The sequence below is a fragment of the Oncorhynchus tshawytscha genome, linkage group LG20 (assembly GCF_018296145.1).
Source record: "Oncorhynchus tshawytscha isolate Ot180627B linkage group LG20, Otsh_v2.0, whole genome shotgun sequence".
Taxonomy (NCBI): Eukaryota; Metazoa; Chordata; class Actinopteri; order Salmoniformes; family Salmonidae; genus Oncorhynchus; species Oncorhynchus tshawytscha.
This window is the reverse complement of record NC_056448.1, coordinates 1,913,365-1,931,374: the sequence shown is the minus strand read 5'-3', so window position 1 is coordinate 1,931,374 and position 18,010 is coordinate 1,913,365. Positions and strand designations below refer to the sequence as shown.

General features: G+C 43.0%; 1 protein-coding gene, 1 long non-coding RNA gene and 1 pseudogene across 2 annotated transcripts; 1 reads left to right on the top strand and 2 right to left on the bottom strand.

Moving 5' to 3' along the window:
• The first annotated feature begins 3,359 nt into the window (after nt 1-3,359).
• Nucleotides 3,360-7,329, top strand: LOC112219877. Its single transcript, XR_002948809.2, has 3 exons — nt 3,360-3,893; nt 4,233-4,357; nt 6,405-7,329. It is a non-coding gene; the product is annotated as an uncharacterized LOC112219877 (long non-coding RNA).
• A 2,843-nt stretch (nt 7,330-10,172) lies between these two features.
• On the bottom strand, nt 10,173-15,993 carry LOC112219777 (annotated as a pseudogene).
• On the bottom strand, nt 15,875-17,688 carry srp19 (signal recognition particle 19). Its single transcript, XM_024381380.2, has 5 exons — nt 17,531-17,688; nt 17,127-17,202; nt 16,836-16,907; nt 16,533-16,641; nt 15,875-16,357 (listed from the first exon to the last, which is right to left on the bottom strand). The coding sequence occupies exons 1-5, from the start codon at nt 17,566-17,568 to the stop codon at nt 16,227-16,229; spliced, it is 426 nt and encodes a 141-aa protein (XP_024237148.1). The 5' UTR covers nt 17,569-17,688; the 3' UTR covers nt 15,875-16,226.
• Nucleotides 17,689-18,010: the final 322 nt, after the last annotated feature.

The following is an 18,010-nucleotide window of genomic DNA, read 5'->3' as shown; positions in this document are numbered from 1 at the left end:
TAATCGCACACACACACACCAGACAGCCTCTCCCACGCACATCGGAGTGTCTCACACCCCATTGATTTTTGGCCAAATCCAGACGGGCAGCTGCCCAGCCAAAACACAGGCACGTCCAACCACAGACCACAGTTTTGTCATGCCTTATGGCTGACTTCCCTGTCCTGGCCGCCAGGCTCAGATAACGCTCATTGTTAACCCAAACACTGTAACATGAGAAAAGAGAGGAGCCCTGTGGTGGTGGCACACCCAGATCCTTAACACCCTGTGCTGCTGTTACATGGTGGTCAGTGGAGGATGCTGAGGGGAGAACGGCTCATAATAATGTCTGGAACGGAGCATATGGAATGGCAGTAAACTCAAGGAAACCATAGAAACCATGTGTTTGATACCATTCCACTAATTCCGCTCCAGCCATTACAGCGAGCCCGTGGTGTGACCAAACACCTGTGATGACGGCCGTATGGTAATCTTGTCCACCAGTCGGCTCGCTCTATGTAGTAGCAATCGAGCCTGGGAAAGAGTTTAGTTATGGTTATAGACTTGGATTGAAGAGTTTGCGGCTGAGTACTTGAGATGGGGATTTGCTCTCAGACCTGGGTCGGTGGGTTCAAGAAATATTTCAAACACTTAAAGCTGGAATCCTTCACGTCCGTTTTCGATGTTACAGCAACAAACAAGTCACTGCAAACAACAAACACTGTTTTTTCCTCTCGAACATCATTGCGCAGGCGATAGAAGAGCACAATATGTACCACAGATGTTTTTTTACCTTGCTGCACGAAGCTCCTCAGCTATGCAGCAAAAACAATAACAACTGTGGTGGGGGCGGCCAGTGCCGCTGTTTCCCCATACTGCGGATTCCATGTTTAAGCAGTGCTTACAGTACATTTTCATATTACGAAACCCTCCAAAAGAACACATTCTACATTTTTTCTTCACCTGTTCCCACTCAAGCAGTGCCACGGCCACTGTCATCCTTAAAGGGGGCTTGATTGAGCTTGTTTGGCTCTATGGAACCAATGGCATAGTTCCAAATGTGAAAACCTCCACCCTTCGGGCACTCCAGGTAGACTCAGTCAAATGCTGACCGTGTTAATCTGTCCTTTGGAAAGATAAACAGTGTCACGTTCTGACCCTTATTTCCTTTGTTTTGTCTTTATTTAGTATGGTCAGGGCGTGAGTTGGGGTGGGCAGTCTATGTGTGTTTTTCTATGTTGGGGTTTTGAGTTCAGCCTAGTATGGTTCTCAATCAGAGGCAGGTGTCGTTAGTTGTCTCTGATTGAGAATCATACTTAGGTAGCCTGGGTTTCACTTTTCAGTTGTGGGTGTTTGTTTTCCTTGTGTGTGTGTTTGTTGCCAGAAGAGGAGGAGGAATGCCGTTACAAACAGTGTCCCACCGATTCTATAAGCCCTGGTTACATTTACAACTCTGTTTACTCTGTTTACGATTTACACATAATCTGAATGAGATATTATGAGGGAATACTGGGCTGGTTATCTTTGATTAAAACAGAAGCTGAGACATCAACAACATGCATATACTGTATTTCCCTCACTCCTTTCTCAAAGAACCATAACAACTGACAAATTCACCCAACAACAGTAATGCAGCTCTCAATCTGTGGAAGACACTTTTTAACTAAATTAACGGGTAACAAAATGCCAAATCTTGACTTTGCAGAAGTGCAAGGTCATCTTCATTAATATTGTGTTCGTGAGTTATTCTGTCACTTCATATTCAGTCAGGCATTGCAGTGTCACAGAGAACGTAGTGATTGACAGTTTAAATTACATCTACATGGGAAGTGTTGGACACCATAAAAACTGCAGACAGGCATACTTTTTCAATTTCTTTTCCCTTCGAGCAGGCACAGTCACCAAACTGACATTTCAGTAGTGCAGGCCTACACATTTTAGAACCAACCTTTGTGTGGCCTCCACGACAGCCTCATCCCTGTGAATGGGTAGCCTGTACTATAACATTTATGGTGGTGGTGAGAGAGCCAGTTAACACTTCTTATGGCTGAGATCCCGCTAACGGGATCGATATGACAACAGCCAGTGAAAGTGCAGGGCGACAAATTCAAAACAACAGAAATCTCATAATTAAAATTCCTCAGACGTACAAGTATTTCACACCATTTTAAAGATACACCTCTTGTTAATCCCACCACAGTGTCAGATTTCAAATAGGTTTTACAGCGAAAGCACCACAAATGATTATGTTTAGGTCAGAGCCAAGTCACAGAAAAATACAGCCATTTTTCCAGCCAAAGAGAGGAGTCAAACAAATCAGAAATAGAGATAGAATTAATCACTAACCTTTGATGATCTTCATCAGGTGACACTCATAGGACTTCATGTTACACAATACATGTATGATTTGTTTGATAAAGTTCATATTTATATTTTTACATTGGCGCGTTATGTTCAGTAGTTCCAAAACATCCGGTGATTTTGCAGAGAGCCACATCAATTTACAGAAATACTCATTATAAATGTTGATGAAAATACAAGTGTTATGCATGGAACTTTAGATACACTTCTCCTTAATGCAACCGCTGTGTCAGATTTCGAAAAATCTTTACAGAAAAAGCAAACCATGCAATAATCTGAGTACTCAGAACCGAAACAACCCAAACAGATATCCGCCATATTGTGCAGTCAACAGAAGTCAGAAATAACATTATAAATATTCACTTACCTTTGATGATCTTCATCAGAATGCACTCCCAGGAATCCCAGTTCCACAATAAATGTTTTTTTGTTCGATAATGTCCATCATTTATGTCCAAATAGCTGTTTTACAGTCCGTAAAAACATGTCAAATGATGTATAGAATCAATCTTTAGGATGTTTTTAACATAAATCTTTAATAATCTTCCAAGCTGAGAATTCCTTTGTCTGTAGAAAAGCAATGGAACGCGAGGTCGCTCACGTGAACGAGCATCTGACTCATTCCCCTCTCATTCGCTCCGACTTCACAGTACAAGCCTCAAACAAGGTTCTAGAGACTGTTGACATCTACTGATAGCCATAAGAAGTGCAACATGACCAATATCCCACTGTATCTTCAATAGGGAATGAGTTGAAAAACGACCAACCTCAGATTTCCCACTTCCTGGTTGGATTTTTTCTCAGGTTTTCGCCTGCCATATGAGTTCTGTTATACTCACATTCAAACCGTTTTAGAAACTTCAGAGTGTTTTCTATCCAAATATACTAATCATATGCATATATTAGCAACTGGGACTGAGTAGCAGGCAGTTTACTCTGGGCACCTTATTCATCCAAGCTACTCAATACTGCCCCCAGCCATATTAATCAGGTGTTTCTGGATGTGTGCATTTAATATTTTTGCAGTTAAAATGTCTAATCATGCCCCAGCAATCCTGGGTATTAGCTGTCCCTCTGTCCTTTGTCTCTTCAGGCCATTGGGGGTGTGGAGGCTGGCTAAGCCCTGGTTAATAACCTGCTTGCCCTATGGCGCTGGGCTGGGTTTGTATTAAGCCCAGTGTCATCGGATGGACCATACTGTGAGTGTGTGAAGCATAACACCCACTGTCTGAGTGGGAATTGTGGAATTCCCTTTTGCCTCTGTTAGCAATGTGTCCCGACGCTGGCAGAGTGGAATGGAACAGGGGGGCTGATCATTGTTTCAGAAATACACAGACAGCCATGGGAATGGGAATGGGAGAGAGAGAGAGAGAGAGAGAGAGAGAGAGAGAGATGGCGTGTGTATGAGTGATTGAGTGTCCAACATGCATCCTGCCACTGAGGTGCATTTTTGGACAGATTGAACACCTCTGTACGACTACTGTTTCAGACTGATAGCAGCACCGTAGACCCTCATCATCAGACAGACACAGGGACACTGATCCAATCTGGCAGTAAGTCTCTCCTGTTTTTCTGTGTTTATGAGCTGTGAAGTGTTTCTGTGTCATGTGTTTCTCAACTCCCAGCGATGTTTGTACTTGAATTATTTGGTGAGCATGTTCCTACACTCACCGTGTGGGAGCAGGGGCACCTTTAAAGAGTAATAAAATCAATAGAGACCAGGTAGTGCACAGTGGTAATATTTTGAACACACTCCCTGTACTGACACAGATAGCAATTCTGGTATTAAAATTGTAACAATAAAAATTTGCCTGAGTTAGTATAATATGGGCTATGAGCCTAAAATGTTCTCCTGAATTGAAATGACATCTTCCCTCCTTACTTTCTTTCAGAAAATGAGCTTGGCTCGGATCCATGATAAACACAAGCTAAAGAAATACTGGGAGGAGAAAATCGAAAGTCACAGCGATATAATGGGGAGTGAGGAATCCAGAATAAAGAGCAGTGCTTTATCAAAGTAAGTATCTCTGTCAATATATCAACTATAGACCATCACTGTTATGAAGAATACCTCAGGAAAAGGAAAATACACTTTTTTCTTGTCTTAATAAAGTCTACTTTATAGACAGTAATTACCATTGGAATTCTGTCTCCATGCACAACCATAACCTACTTACACTAGGGCTCATTGAGTAATTGGCTTTGGTCCCCCCCCCCAAATGTTCAGCATCCATCTCCAGAGGAAAAATAAAATGTTTCAGTCTTTTCCACAGTGTTTCTTTACTGCAACACAGCCTGTTGGTTTGGTCGCCTATAACTCAATTCTGCACAGGACAGTAACTAGTCTAATATCGGAACCAATCTCCTCACAATGAGCATCTGTTCTTGAGATGCTGCTCAGAACTTAACCGACAGTAACCAAGACAACACGCCTTGCGCCCTTGAAGCATAACTGACATGCAAATGAGTTCTAATCGATTGCAGGCTGAGGCGGGTAGACTACAGAGCCTAGCTACAGACTGGCAGGCAAACAGGCAGGGAAACAAGCAGGAAGATGTGCAGGCAGCCAGGTAGGCAGGCAGGCAGAGAGACAGGCCGTCGGGCAGTATGCTGTGCTCAGCCGCTGTAGTCAGGTCAGTAGGGATTAAGAACGTATTGTTGCAAATGCACCCTAATCCTTCCTCTTTGGTCCTGTGACTAATCAATGTGAGCAGAATGTGTGTCCTTTGGAACAGCTGGGAGGGGCCCTCTAAAGCAGCCCTAACCCTCCACCGCCTGTAATGAATATATAGATTGTTCACACACAGAACAACACAATGGGCCTTGAGGCTGATCCTCCCTGTATTAATATGTGTATCTGTGTGATCCACAAATCCCCTTCGTTACACAATGAAATAACTGACTGCAAAGGTAATTGCTGCCAGGGAGGGGTGGATGGAGGGAGGGAGAGAGGGATGAGTGAAAGAAAGGTAGAGACGTTAAGAAATACTGTCTCATTACTCCACTACCAGCATTAGGCCTAATGCTGAGTCACTGGTGAATTGTGTTCAGACCTGGGTTCATCTACTATTTGAAATCTCTCAGATACTTTGAGCATTTGCTATAGCCTACTTGGAGAGTCAGGTGTGCCAAGTTTGTCGTTTTGGGACCGTTCTGTAGACCCATTTCCCAGCCACGCCATGAGAAGTTGCACGCGCAGTTTGTCATCAGAAACCTCTTTATTTACCTAGCAGTGGATAGGATCACATGCAACTTCCAATGCAGCTTGTGCAATGACAAACGCGCAATCAGATGGTTATCGTCCACAACATCGCAGATCGCAGCTAGCAAGGCAGAGAGGCGAGGTACAATATCTCAAACAGAGTTAAATAAAGCCAGAAGGTTATTGTACTTGTTGAACATAGTTATAGCCAACAATCTGGTTTGTTCTCTTGATCATCACTCACTCACTGCGAGGGTCCATTGTCAAGGTCCCAACATTAGCGTCCTGCTACAGAGCTTTTAGATGTTGGGATGAGCATGACATTTGACAGTAAACAGAAAATGGCTCTATAGGTGGTCCATGAAGTACTTGAGATGATTTCAAATAGTATTTGAACCCCCTGTCAGATCACTAGAGATATGATCAGCATTGTTTTTACGACAGGTGATTGTGAAATGTGGAGTATGTGTCATGTGGGCAGCCACGTTGTAGGTTTGAATAGGATCATGTGTCAGAGTAGCATCTTGTTTATGTGAGTGACAGGGAGGGCAGGGGAGGTGACACGGTGTTAATGAGCAAATCAATGCGTTAGTTATTGAAGTCGTCTTCATGTTAAAGGATCACTGCCTCAGGACATTAAAAAGGCAGAGAAAAACACATTTGAATCCAAAAGAGAGGTGTAAACATTAGCCATGGGGATAAGAATATGCACTTCATAGAGCCATGATAGGTTTCGGTTGTTGTATTCTACAGACATGTTTATGTTGTCATTGCAAGTCCTCCATGTGTCACATTGTCAATTATTTTATCAGATTGATTCTCCATGAATTAAAAATGGTCATGTTCATCACCCTTCCAACAGGCTGCGGGACGAGTGGCTCAGGAGGCTGAAGCTTCGGAACCAGCAGCTGGAGCGTTTTCAAGGAGAAACACATCAGGAGGGCCAAGATGTCCCAACAGACCTTCAAGATACCCAGTCAATGACTACTCCAATCTACATTCTAGAATCTACATCATTCTAAGCCATCTGACTGAGGTCATGACACGTAGATTAGCCTGGCTGCCATCTCTTGTTCAGATACTACATTCCACTCATTGCAACTCCTGTCATTTGCCAAAGACAATCTTTGGTAAATGACGGGAGTGACAAGGAGTGGATTGTTAGCTAAAAAAAAGACTGGTACTCAGACTAATGATGTAGGGTTAACTCGGACTAGCTTCTCATTTCAGATGATGACATTACGACTATAGATTGAGGGGAAATACTGTAACTGAAGTGAAGTTTACTTCTTGAGAGGGAGACGGTATGGCAGAAAGTCAAATGGATGGGATGTTGCCGAATGATTAGTTGCAGAGCCATGCTGTACAGACTTTGTCATTAACACTCATGTCGTAGTTTTGAGGCGACCATCTGTTGTGCAGCTAAATAAGTGCAGGGGAGTATGTGAAGACTTGACTGTACATCAGAGTGACAGTCGTGGTGACAGGTGGGGTAATTATTTGATTTTGTGTCGGAGGAATATACAACGTGATCGAGAGGAAACATGATGAAGATTGACAGAATATGGTATGTTGTTTTTTTTCAAGAAAGAAAAGTATGGAAAGTTCAGAGGAACCATAGAAATGTGTTAATGTCCCAATTTCCGGGCTTAAATATAGATAGAATTTCATCATGTTTAACATAATTTATCGGCAACATTAAAAGAGAGGGGAAAGCATCTCTTCTGAGGCATGTGAAATGTAAAGAACTCATTTGTGTAAAATAAAAAAATGCATGTGGCCAGTTTCAGAGGTTTCTGAGAGATGTGTTCCGGCCAGGTTACACTGCAGGCGTAGTTCCTTAATCTGAGGGGAGAAGTTGGTCTTTCAGTCATCAATTTAACAAAACATTAGCGTTGTGCTTTGAATTGACACTATGTCGATGTGTTTTAGGGTGTCTGCTTATGTCTTGGTGTTAAGACGAGCTGTGAAAGGGAGTGCTGTTAGCTTCATCTTCTTTTCAGTTTGATGTGATGAACAAAGAAATGTCAAAAAAAAACATCCTACAGCATCACCATGATCCTACATCCTGCAGCATCGCCATGATCCTACGTCCGACAGTATCACCATGATCCTCCATCCTACAGCATCACCATGATCCTACGTCCGACAGTATCACCATGATCCTCCATCCTACATCACCATGATCCTCCATCCTACAGCATCACCATGATCCTACATCCTGCAGCATCGCCATGATCCTACGTCCGACAGTATCACCATGATCCTCCATCCTACCGCATCGCCATGATCCTACATCCTGCAGCATCGCCATGATCCTACGTCCGACAGTATCACCATGATCCTCCATCCTACCGCATCGCCATGATCCTACATCCTACAGCATCACCATGATCCTACATCCTACAGCATCACCATGATCCTACATCCTACAGCATCACCATGATCCTACATCCTGCAGCATCGCCATGATCCTACGTCCGACAGTATCACCATGATCCTCCATCCTACCGCATCGCCATGATCCTACATCCTACAGCATCACCATGATCCTACATCCTACAGCATCACCATGATCCTACGTCCTACAGCATCACCATGATCCTACGTCCGACAGTATCACCATGATCCTACATCCTACCGCATCACCATGATCCTACATCCTACCGCATCACCATGATCCTCCATCCTACCGCATCGCCATGATCCTACATCCTACAGCATCACCATGATCCTACATCCTACAGCATCACCATGATCCTACGTCCTACAGCATCACCATGATCCTACGTCCGACAGTATCACCATGATCCTACATCCTACCGCATCACCATGATCCTACATCCTACAGCATCACCATGATCCTACATCCTACAGCATCAACATGATCCTACATCCCTCAGCATCACCATGATCCTACATCCCTCAGCAACACCATGATCCTACATCCTACAGCATCACCATGATCCTACGTCCGACAGCATCACCATGATCCTACATCCTACAGCATCACCATGATCCTACATCCTACAGCATCACCATGATCCTACATCCTACAGCATCACCATGATCCTACATCCCTCAGCATCACCATGACCATAATTGAGAAGTGTACAATCATACATTATCAATGGCCAAGTAGACAGCTTCTGATCAAAATAGAAATGATTGGACCGAATGTACAAGATTGGGAGATGGTACAGTATAACATTACGGAGTATGGCATTACAGAGTCATTTACTCCTGAGGTGCTGACCCTCTATAACGACAGTGATTATTATTTGACCCTGCTGGTCATCTACAGGGCCTTCAGAAAGCATTAATGACCCTTGACTTATTCTACGTTCTGTTGTGTTACAGCCAGAATTCAACATGGATTCAATTCATTTCTCTCTCTCTCACCCATCTACCCACAATACCCCATATTGACAAAGTGAATGCATGTTTTTAGACATTTTAGCTCATTTATTGATAATGAAATACAGAAGTATCTCCTTTACACAAGTATTCACACCCCTGAGTCAAAACTTTGTAGAAGCACCTTTGGCAGCGATTACAGCTGTGAGTCTTTCTGGGTAAGTCTCCAAGATTTTTCCACACCTGGATTGTGCCCATTATTCTTCTCAGAATTCATGTTTTGCAGTTGTTTATTCTGTAAAGGCTTCCTTTTGTCCACTGTCATGCAGGTTAGTATTGTGGAGTAGCAACAATGTTGTTGATCCTTCCTCAGTTTTCTCCTATCACAGCCATTCAACTTTTAATGTCGCCATTGGCGACATCGTTCCCTGAGCGATTTCCTTCCTCTCCGGTAACTGAGTTAGGAAGGATGCCTGTAACTTTGTAGTGACTGGATGTATTGATACACCATTCGAAGTGTAATTAATAACTTCACCATGCTCAAAGGGATATTCAATATCTGATTTTCTACCAATAGGTGCCCTTCTTTGCAAGGCATTGGAAAAACTCCCTGGTCTTTGTGGTTGAATCTGTGAAATTCACTGCTCGACTGAGGGACCTTACAAATAATTGTATATGTGGAGTACAGAGATGAGGTAGTCATTCAAAAATCATGTTAAACACTATTATTGCACACACAGTGAGTCCATGCAACTTACTATGTGACTTCTAAGCACATTTTTACTCCTGAACTTATTTAGGCCAAAACATAGGGGTTGAATACTTATTGACAAGACATTTCAGTTCTTGTTTTTGGTCTTTCATTTGTAAAAGTTGCAAAAAACATAATTCCACTTTGCCATTATGTGTTATTGTGTGTAGGCCAGTGACAAACAATATCAAGTTAATCCATTTTGAATTCAGGCTGTAACACAACAACATGTGGAAGAAATCAAGATGTGTGAATACTTTCTGAAGGCACTGTAAGTGTAACAGAGATACGAGTTTTAGGACACGGCAGCTTAAAACTAAAAGCAATGCAGGCAACATTCCAATCGGGCATGGACAGAACGTCCAACCGTCTTTTGTTTGGCTCAATGTCTAATTTCTTAACTACTGTTCATTCATTAATCATGCACATTCAGTGCCTCAACTAGTCAGAAAACGCATGTGTTTCTTCATCTACATATTGAGTATCTTTGAGACAGGAGTTATTTATTCTCTTCTTTCTGACTCAGGCCTGAGCCTCAGACGAGTTTGTGAACCGTGACCGCTGTGACTGTCCTTTAGAGTACACAGAGGAACATCACATCCTCGCTGAATACATTTTCTAAATATTTTCCTAAGAGATACCCTGACCCTCTTCCTTAAGTCCTGACCCATAAAGACATATGGAAAGAGGGTTGCTGTAAGCCAGAGCCTGGGCCATGACCCCTCCATACTGCATCACCAGCCCTATGATGTGATATGGAGAACACAGCCACAACACCCAATATGATCCAGATGGCCCTCTGGGATTTGAGCAGGTGGCAGACAGCGATGACCAACAAGGGGATGAGGAAGCCGAGCACTAGCCTGGTGACGTGGGTGGCTTTGATAGCTGTGATGGTGGGATGGTTGCCCTCAGTTTTGTCTAGTAGGTGGTGATGGGTGCACAGTGACGTGTTCATATAATCGAGGAATACTATTCCTCTGTAGATCGTAGAAGGAGGCTGAGGAGCAGGGCCAGGACCCAGGCCAGACCACACAGCAGCCAGGCCAGGGTGAGGCTCCGGTGGTTCTGGGCCCAGAAAGGCAGGATGACCAGGGCAAAGTGGTCCAAACTGATAAGGACCAGAGTGAAGACACCTTGCACATAGCCTCTCCAGTGGTGGTTCAGTATGATTTCAGTAATAGAGAAAGGGATGGAGGGATGGAGACACAGCAGAGCAGGTCAGCCACATCCAGGATAACAAACCAGATGGTGTTGACTGTTCTCTTCATCTTGACTCTAGCTATCCAAATGACAAAGTTGTTGCCTGGGATACCGAGGACACAGGTAATGCTGTATACAGGACCATAGACACCACCCGTATGGATGGATGCCCTTGTTCTGAGAAATACGTTTAATTGAATTGGTCATAATACAAGTCAAACTCCCCCTACTCTTCTGTGAAAGTCCCATTGAAATCCCCATACTCTTCTGTGAAAGTGCGATTGGAATCCCCATACTCTTCTGTGAAAGTCCCATTGTTAATCCCCATACTCTTCTGCTAAAGTCCCATTGTTAATCCCCATACTCTTCTGTGCAAGTCCCATTGTTAATCCCCATATTCCTCTGAGAAATTACCATAATCCTCTGAGAAATGCATGTTGTCACTAGTTGTTTGATACAGAATGTCAAGTCATATTCTGACTAAATGCATACAGTACCAGCCAAAGGTTTGGACACACCTACTCATTTAAGAGTTTTTCTTTATTTTTCACTATTTTCATTGTAGAATAATAGTTTAGACATCAAAACAATGAAATAACACATATGGAATCATGTAATAAGCAAAATGTGTTAAACAAATCAAAATATATATTAGATTATTCAAAGTAACCACCCTTTGCCTTGATGACAGCTTTGCACACTCTTTTCCAACAGTCTTGAAGGAGTTCCCACATATTCTGAGCACTTGTTGGATGCTTTTCCTTCAGCCTGTGGTCCAACTCATCCCAAACCATCTCAACTGGGTTGAGGTCAGGTGATTGTGGAGGCCAGGTCATCTGATGCAGCACTCCATCACTCTCCTTCTAAGTCAAATAGCCCTTACACAGCCTGGAGGTGTGTTTTGGGTCATTATCCTGTTGAAAAACATATGATAGTCCCACTAAGCGCAAACCAGATGGGATGGCGTATCGCTGCAGAATGGTGTAGTAGCCATGCTGATTAAGTGTGCCTTGAATTCTAAATAAATCACTGACAGTGTCACCAGCAAAGCACCCCCACACCATCACACCTCCTCCTCCATCTTCACGGTGGGAACCACACATGCGGAGATCATCCGTTGACCTACTCTGCATCTCACAAGGACACGGTGGTTGAAACCAAACATCTCACATTTGGACTCATCAGACCAAAGGACAGATTTCTACTGGTCTAATGGCCATTGCTCGTGTTTCTTGGCCCAAGCAAGTCTCTTCTTCTCATTGGTGTCCTTTAGTAGTGGTTTACTTGCAGCAATTCGACCATTAAGGCCTGATTGACGCAGTCTCCTCTGAACAGTTGATGTTGAGGTGTGTCTGTTACTTGAACTCTGTGAAACATTTATTTAGGCTGCAATCTGAGGGGCAGTTAACTCTAATGAACTTATCCTCTGCAGCAGAGGTAACTCTGGGTCTTTCTGTCCTGTGGCGGTCCTCATGAGAGCCAGTTTCTTCATAGCTCTTGATGGTTTTTGCGCCTGCACTTGAAGAAACTTTTAAAGTTCTTGACATTTTCCGGATTGACTGACCTTCATGTCTGAAAGTAATGATGGGCTGTAATTTCTCTTTGCTTATTTGAGCTGTTGATGCCATAATATGGACTTGGTCTTATACCAAATAGGGCTATCTTCTCTATACCAACCCTACCTTGTCACAACACAACTGATTGTCTCAAACGCATTAAGAAGAAAATAAATTCCACAAATGAACTTTTAACAAGGCATCAAGGCAAAGGATGGCTACTTTGACGTTTGTTCATTGAAATGCATTCCAGGTGACTACCTCAGGAAGCTGGTTGAGAGAATGCCAAGTGAGTGCAAAGCTGTCATCAAGGCAAAGGATGGCTACTTTGACGAATCTCAAATGTAAAATATATTTTGATTTGTTCAACACTTTTTTGGTTATTACATAGTTTTGATATCTTCACTATTATTCTACAATATAGAAAATAGCAAAAATAAAGAAAAACCCTTGAATGAGTGGGTGCCCAAACTTTTGACTGGTACTGTACAGACATATATACATAATACATTCATTTTCTTTTTTTGTTTTTTTTTGTTGAATTTGACCCTTTTTCTCCCCAATTTTGTGGTATCCAATTGTTGTAGTAGCTACAATCTTGTCTCATCACTACAACTCCCGTATGGGCTCGGGAGAGACGAAGGTTGAAAGTCATGCGTCCTCCGATACACAACCCAACCAGCCATACTGCTTCTTAACACAGCGCGCATCCAACCCGGGAAGCCAGCCGCACCAATGTGTCAGAGGGTACACCGTGCACTTGGCAACCTTGGTCAGCGCGCACTGCGCCCGGCCCGCCACAGGAGTCGCTGGTGTGCGATGAGACAAGGATTTCCCTACCGGCCAAACTCTCCCTAACCTGGACGATGCTAGGCCAATTGTGCGTCGCCCCACGGACCTCCCGGTTGCGACAGAGCCTGGGCGCAAACCCAGAGTCTCTGGTGGCGCAGCTGGCGCTGCAGTACAGCACCCTTAACCACTGCGCCACCCGGGAGGCCAATACATTCATTTTCTAATTTCATTTTTTAATTTCACACAAAAAATTGGGTGATTTCACTAACAATCATTCATGACTCAACAGACTCGACAGCCTTGGTTTCTCAAATGATTGTCTCGCCTGGTTCACCAACTACTTCTCTGATAGAGTTCAGTGTGTCAAATTGGAGGGTCTGTTGTCCAGGCCTCTGGCAGTCTCTATGGGGGTGCCACAGGGTTCAATTCTTGGACCGACTCTCTTCTCTGTATACATCAATGATGTCGCTCTTGCTGCTGGTGAGTCTCTGATCCACCTCTACGCAGACGACACCATTCTGTATACTTCTGGCCCTTCTTTGGACACTGTGTTAACAACTCTCCAGGCGAGCTTCAATGCCATACAACTCTCTTTCCGTGGTCTCCAATTGCTCTTAAATACAAGTAAAACTAAATGCATGCTCTTCAACCGATCGCTGCCTGCACCTGCCCGCCTGTCCAACATCACTACTCTGGATGGCTCTGACTTAGAATATGTGGATAACTACAAATACCTAGGTATCTGGTTAGACTGTAAACTCTCCTTCCAGACTCACATCAAACATCTCCAATCCAAAGTTCGATCTAGAATTGGCTTCCTATTTCGCAACAAAGCATCCTTCACTCATGCTGCCAAACATACCCTTGTATAACTGACCATCCTACCAATCCTCGACTTCGGCGATGTCATTTACACAATATCCTCCAATACCCTACTCAATAAATTGGATGCAGTCTATCACAGTTTTGTCACCAAAGCCCCATATACTACCCACCACTGCGACCTGTATGCTTTCGTTGGCTGGCCCTCGCTTCATACTCGTCGCCAAACCCACTTGCTCAAGGTCATCTACAAGACCCTGCTAGGTAAAGGCCCCCCTTATCTCAGCTCGCTGGTCACCATAGCAGCACCCACCTGTAGCACGCGCTCCAGCAGGCTTTAAACATCCCAAGGAGCACTGTGCAAGCGATAATATTGAAATGGAAGGAGTATCAGACCTGAATCCAATCGAGAATCTGTGGAAAGAACTGAAAACTGCTGTTCACAAATGCTCTCCATCCAACCTCACTGAGCTCGAGATGTTTTGCAAGGAGGAATGGGAAAAAATTTCAGTCTCTCGATGTGCAAAACTGATAGAGACATACCCTAAGCGACTTACAGCTGTAATCGCAGCAAACGGTGGCGCTACAAAGTATTAACTTAAGGGGGCTGAATAATTTTGCACGCCCAATTTTTACGTTTTTGCTTTGTTAAAAAAGTTTGAAATATCCAATAAATGTCGTTCCACTTCATGATTGTGTCCCACTTGTTGTTGATTCTTCACAAAAAAATACAGTTTTATATCTTTATGTTTGAAGCCTGAAATGTGGCAAAAGGTCGCAAAGTTCAAGGGGGTCGAATACTTTCGCAAGGCACTGTATCTCTCTGTTCACCCCCAAAACCAATTTTTCCTTTGGCCTCTCCTTCCAGTTCTCTGCTGCCAATGACTGGAACGAACTACAAAAATCTCTGAAACTGGAAACACTTATCTCCCTCACTAGCTTTAAGCACCAGCTGTCAGAGCAGCTCACAGATTACTGCACCTGTACATAGCCCACCTATAATTTAGCCCAAACAACTACCTCTTTCCCAACTGTAGGCGTGGCATATCAAGAAGCTGACCAAACAGCAAGATCATTACACAGGTACACCTTGTGCTGGGGACAATAAAAGGCCACTATAAAATGTGCAGTTTTGTCACACAACACAATGTCACAGATGTCTCAAGTTGAGGGAGCGTGCAATTGGCATGCTGACTGCAGGAATGTCCACCAGAGCTGTTTCCAGAGAATGTAATGTTAATTTCTCTTTACCATAAGCTGCCTCTCCATAGTCGCCTTAGAGAATTTGGCAGTACATCCAACCGGCCTCAAATCTGCAGTCCACATGTATGGCGTCATGTGGGCAAGTGTTGTGAACAGAGTGCCTCATGATGGCAGTGGGGTTATGGTATGGACAGGCATAAGCTACAGACAACACAATAGCATTTTATTGATGGTAATTTGAACTCACAGAAATACAGTGACGAGATAAAGGCCCATTGTGAGGCCTATTTTTTTTAATGACCAACAGATGCATATCTGTATTCCCAGTCATGTGAAATCCATAGATTGAAATAAATTAGGTGCTAATCGACCGATTTCCTCATATGAACTGGAACTCATTAAATACAATGACATTTTTGCAAGTTGTGTTTATATATATATTTAAACCTAAATAAATTGAAACAAATGAAAACATTTGCCTTGCTTTGTATGTGTGACCTCAAGTCATTTATATAGACGCATATGAGGAAAGAAATCTGTAAATATATATATATGCAAATAAGGGATGGGTAAAAGTTAAGAAAGTTCCATAATAACCTGACAAAGGTAATACAATTGATTCTTACTGTCAGAACAAAGTGGAAGCAATCATTGTCTATTTGACTTTTATTTCCCTTCAAGCAATTGAAACAGAATACTTTGATGTATACATAATTCACAAAATATAAATGTTTACATTTGACTGTTGGCATAATCACATACGGCATATCCCATAGCGTCGTACATACGGGCCAATGCCAAATAATTACATACGGCATATCCCATAGCGTCGTACATACGGGCCAATGCCAAATAATTACATCACATAAATTTGCATTTTCTCACTCTTTCTGTTTGACACTTGCCAGTCAGTTCCTTGGGACAGACTTCCTTCCTTGGTTAGTTTCTTACAGTAAACTGAACAGTAATATGGGGACCTTTGTGTGACTGAGCAGGGCCTCTACTTCCTCTTCTTCTTGCTTTTCTTGCTGCCCTCCCCTTGCTGGGAGCTGGAGTCTGCCCCTGTACCCTTCTGGGTCCTGGTCTTCAGTTTGGGGATCATCTCAGCACAGTAGATCATCACATCTTTACCTTTAGGAACAATCAGAAGGAAAGCAAAGCATTCATATTTGTTTGAATGGTCACACACACACACACACACACACACACACAGTGAGACCAGTTGATGGTGAAAACAGACTGCATTTCTTCCAGTTTGGCTAATTTGAGCCATAGGGTGTTGCTCCTCTCCTTCACAAACACTCACGTGATGCAAACTTGTCTGAGCAGAGAGTTCCATCCTCCTGCTTCAACTGAACACGTACTCTTCCTCTGAACGTCACGTCTCTGTTCCACTCTCTAGAGTACATCTTGTTCTGTGGTTGGTTAATTGAACAACAATTAGAGACTTATAATCAGGCAACAGCCCTAACCTATGGTGACATGTTTGACAATGGAAAATGGCTGTCGTGGAATTACTTAGGTGGGAGCTACACAATGGGGCATTCCCCTCCGATGTAAAGCACCATATGTAGCTATGCAACTCATTATTGAGGTAATGTCTCATTACCTCCACAAGAACATTTGCCCCTGCTGCTGTCAACACATCACGGATTTCAGCACATGTAGGATTCTCCACTGCCTGGTTGAGTACAGAGGAAAACCAAGATGTCAGCCATATCCCTCAACACACTCTTGAGGACATAGGCTATAGTGAATCAGTATTAAGTGGTGTATACGTGTGGTAAAGGTAGACCATAGTGGTTTGTATGCGTGTCCATTTACCAACATAGATCGGCAATAAGTCGTCCACCATTTATTGAACCAAATAAATTAGAAGAATGCTGCATATTTGGTTTACCTTTTCAGCAGGTATCCGTCTCCCCTCTGCTAGGGTCTTCTTACTATTTACATAGGAAGGGTATATGCAGATAAACCTGTAAAAGAAATCAGAAAGAACATGTTAGCTAACTAGCTATTCATAACTTGATGTCTAGAACATGTTAGCTAGCAAACACTGCTGCCGTCTCAACTGCAACCGACAATACAATGATACTATTACAAGTTAAAACGTATTTTCATTTGAAACGAAGAAAATAGCTAGCCAGCTGACTTAAAAATTGCCTAAGTTACCGATTTTCGTAGACATGCTGGCTAGTTTTAGCTAACACATATGGCTGTCTTCGCTTGTTTTTCTGTTCACAGGTAGGACTTCAACTCAACTTTTCATGGGAAAACAAGAGATATGAATCTAATATCACCCACCTTTCCTTTTCAGCTGGATTATCACTTAGTGGAGACATTTTCTCAGAACACACTAGCACAGAGTTCGCGTTAGCTTCCTAGCTGGGACCTGTATAAAGCTAGCCACAATAGTGCAATGTGAGGTTCGCCTTCAAAATAAAAGGTCCTAATTGAAAGCGATTCAAACGGATACAAATAGTGGAATCATGCCATATTTGTACTAGATAACGATAAATAAGATCGGAATGTTGTTGTATAAATTCAACAAAAGTCAATACTTTGTTAATTTGACACAAAAAAAGTTGAAATCGCTCTGTGGATGTATTACACTTCAGAATTGCATTGGGGGATGGTGGCACCTTAATTGGGGAGAATGGCTCATAATAATAGCCAGCACTGAGTTAATGGAATGGCATCAAACGAATGGAAACTATGTGGTTGATACCATTCAACTTATTCCACTCCAGCCATTACCATGAGACCATTCTCCCCAATTAAGGT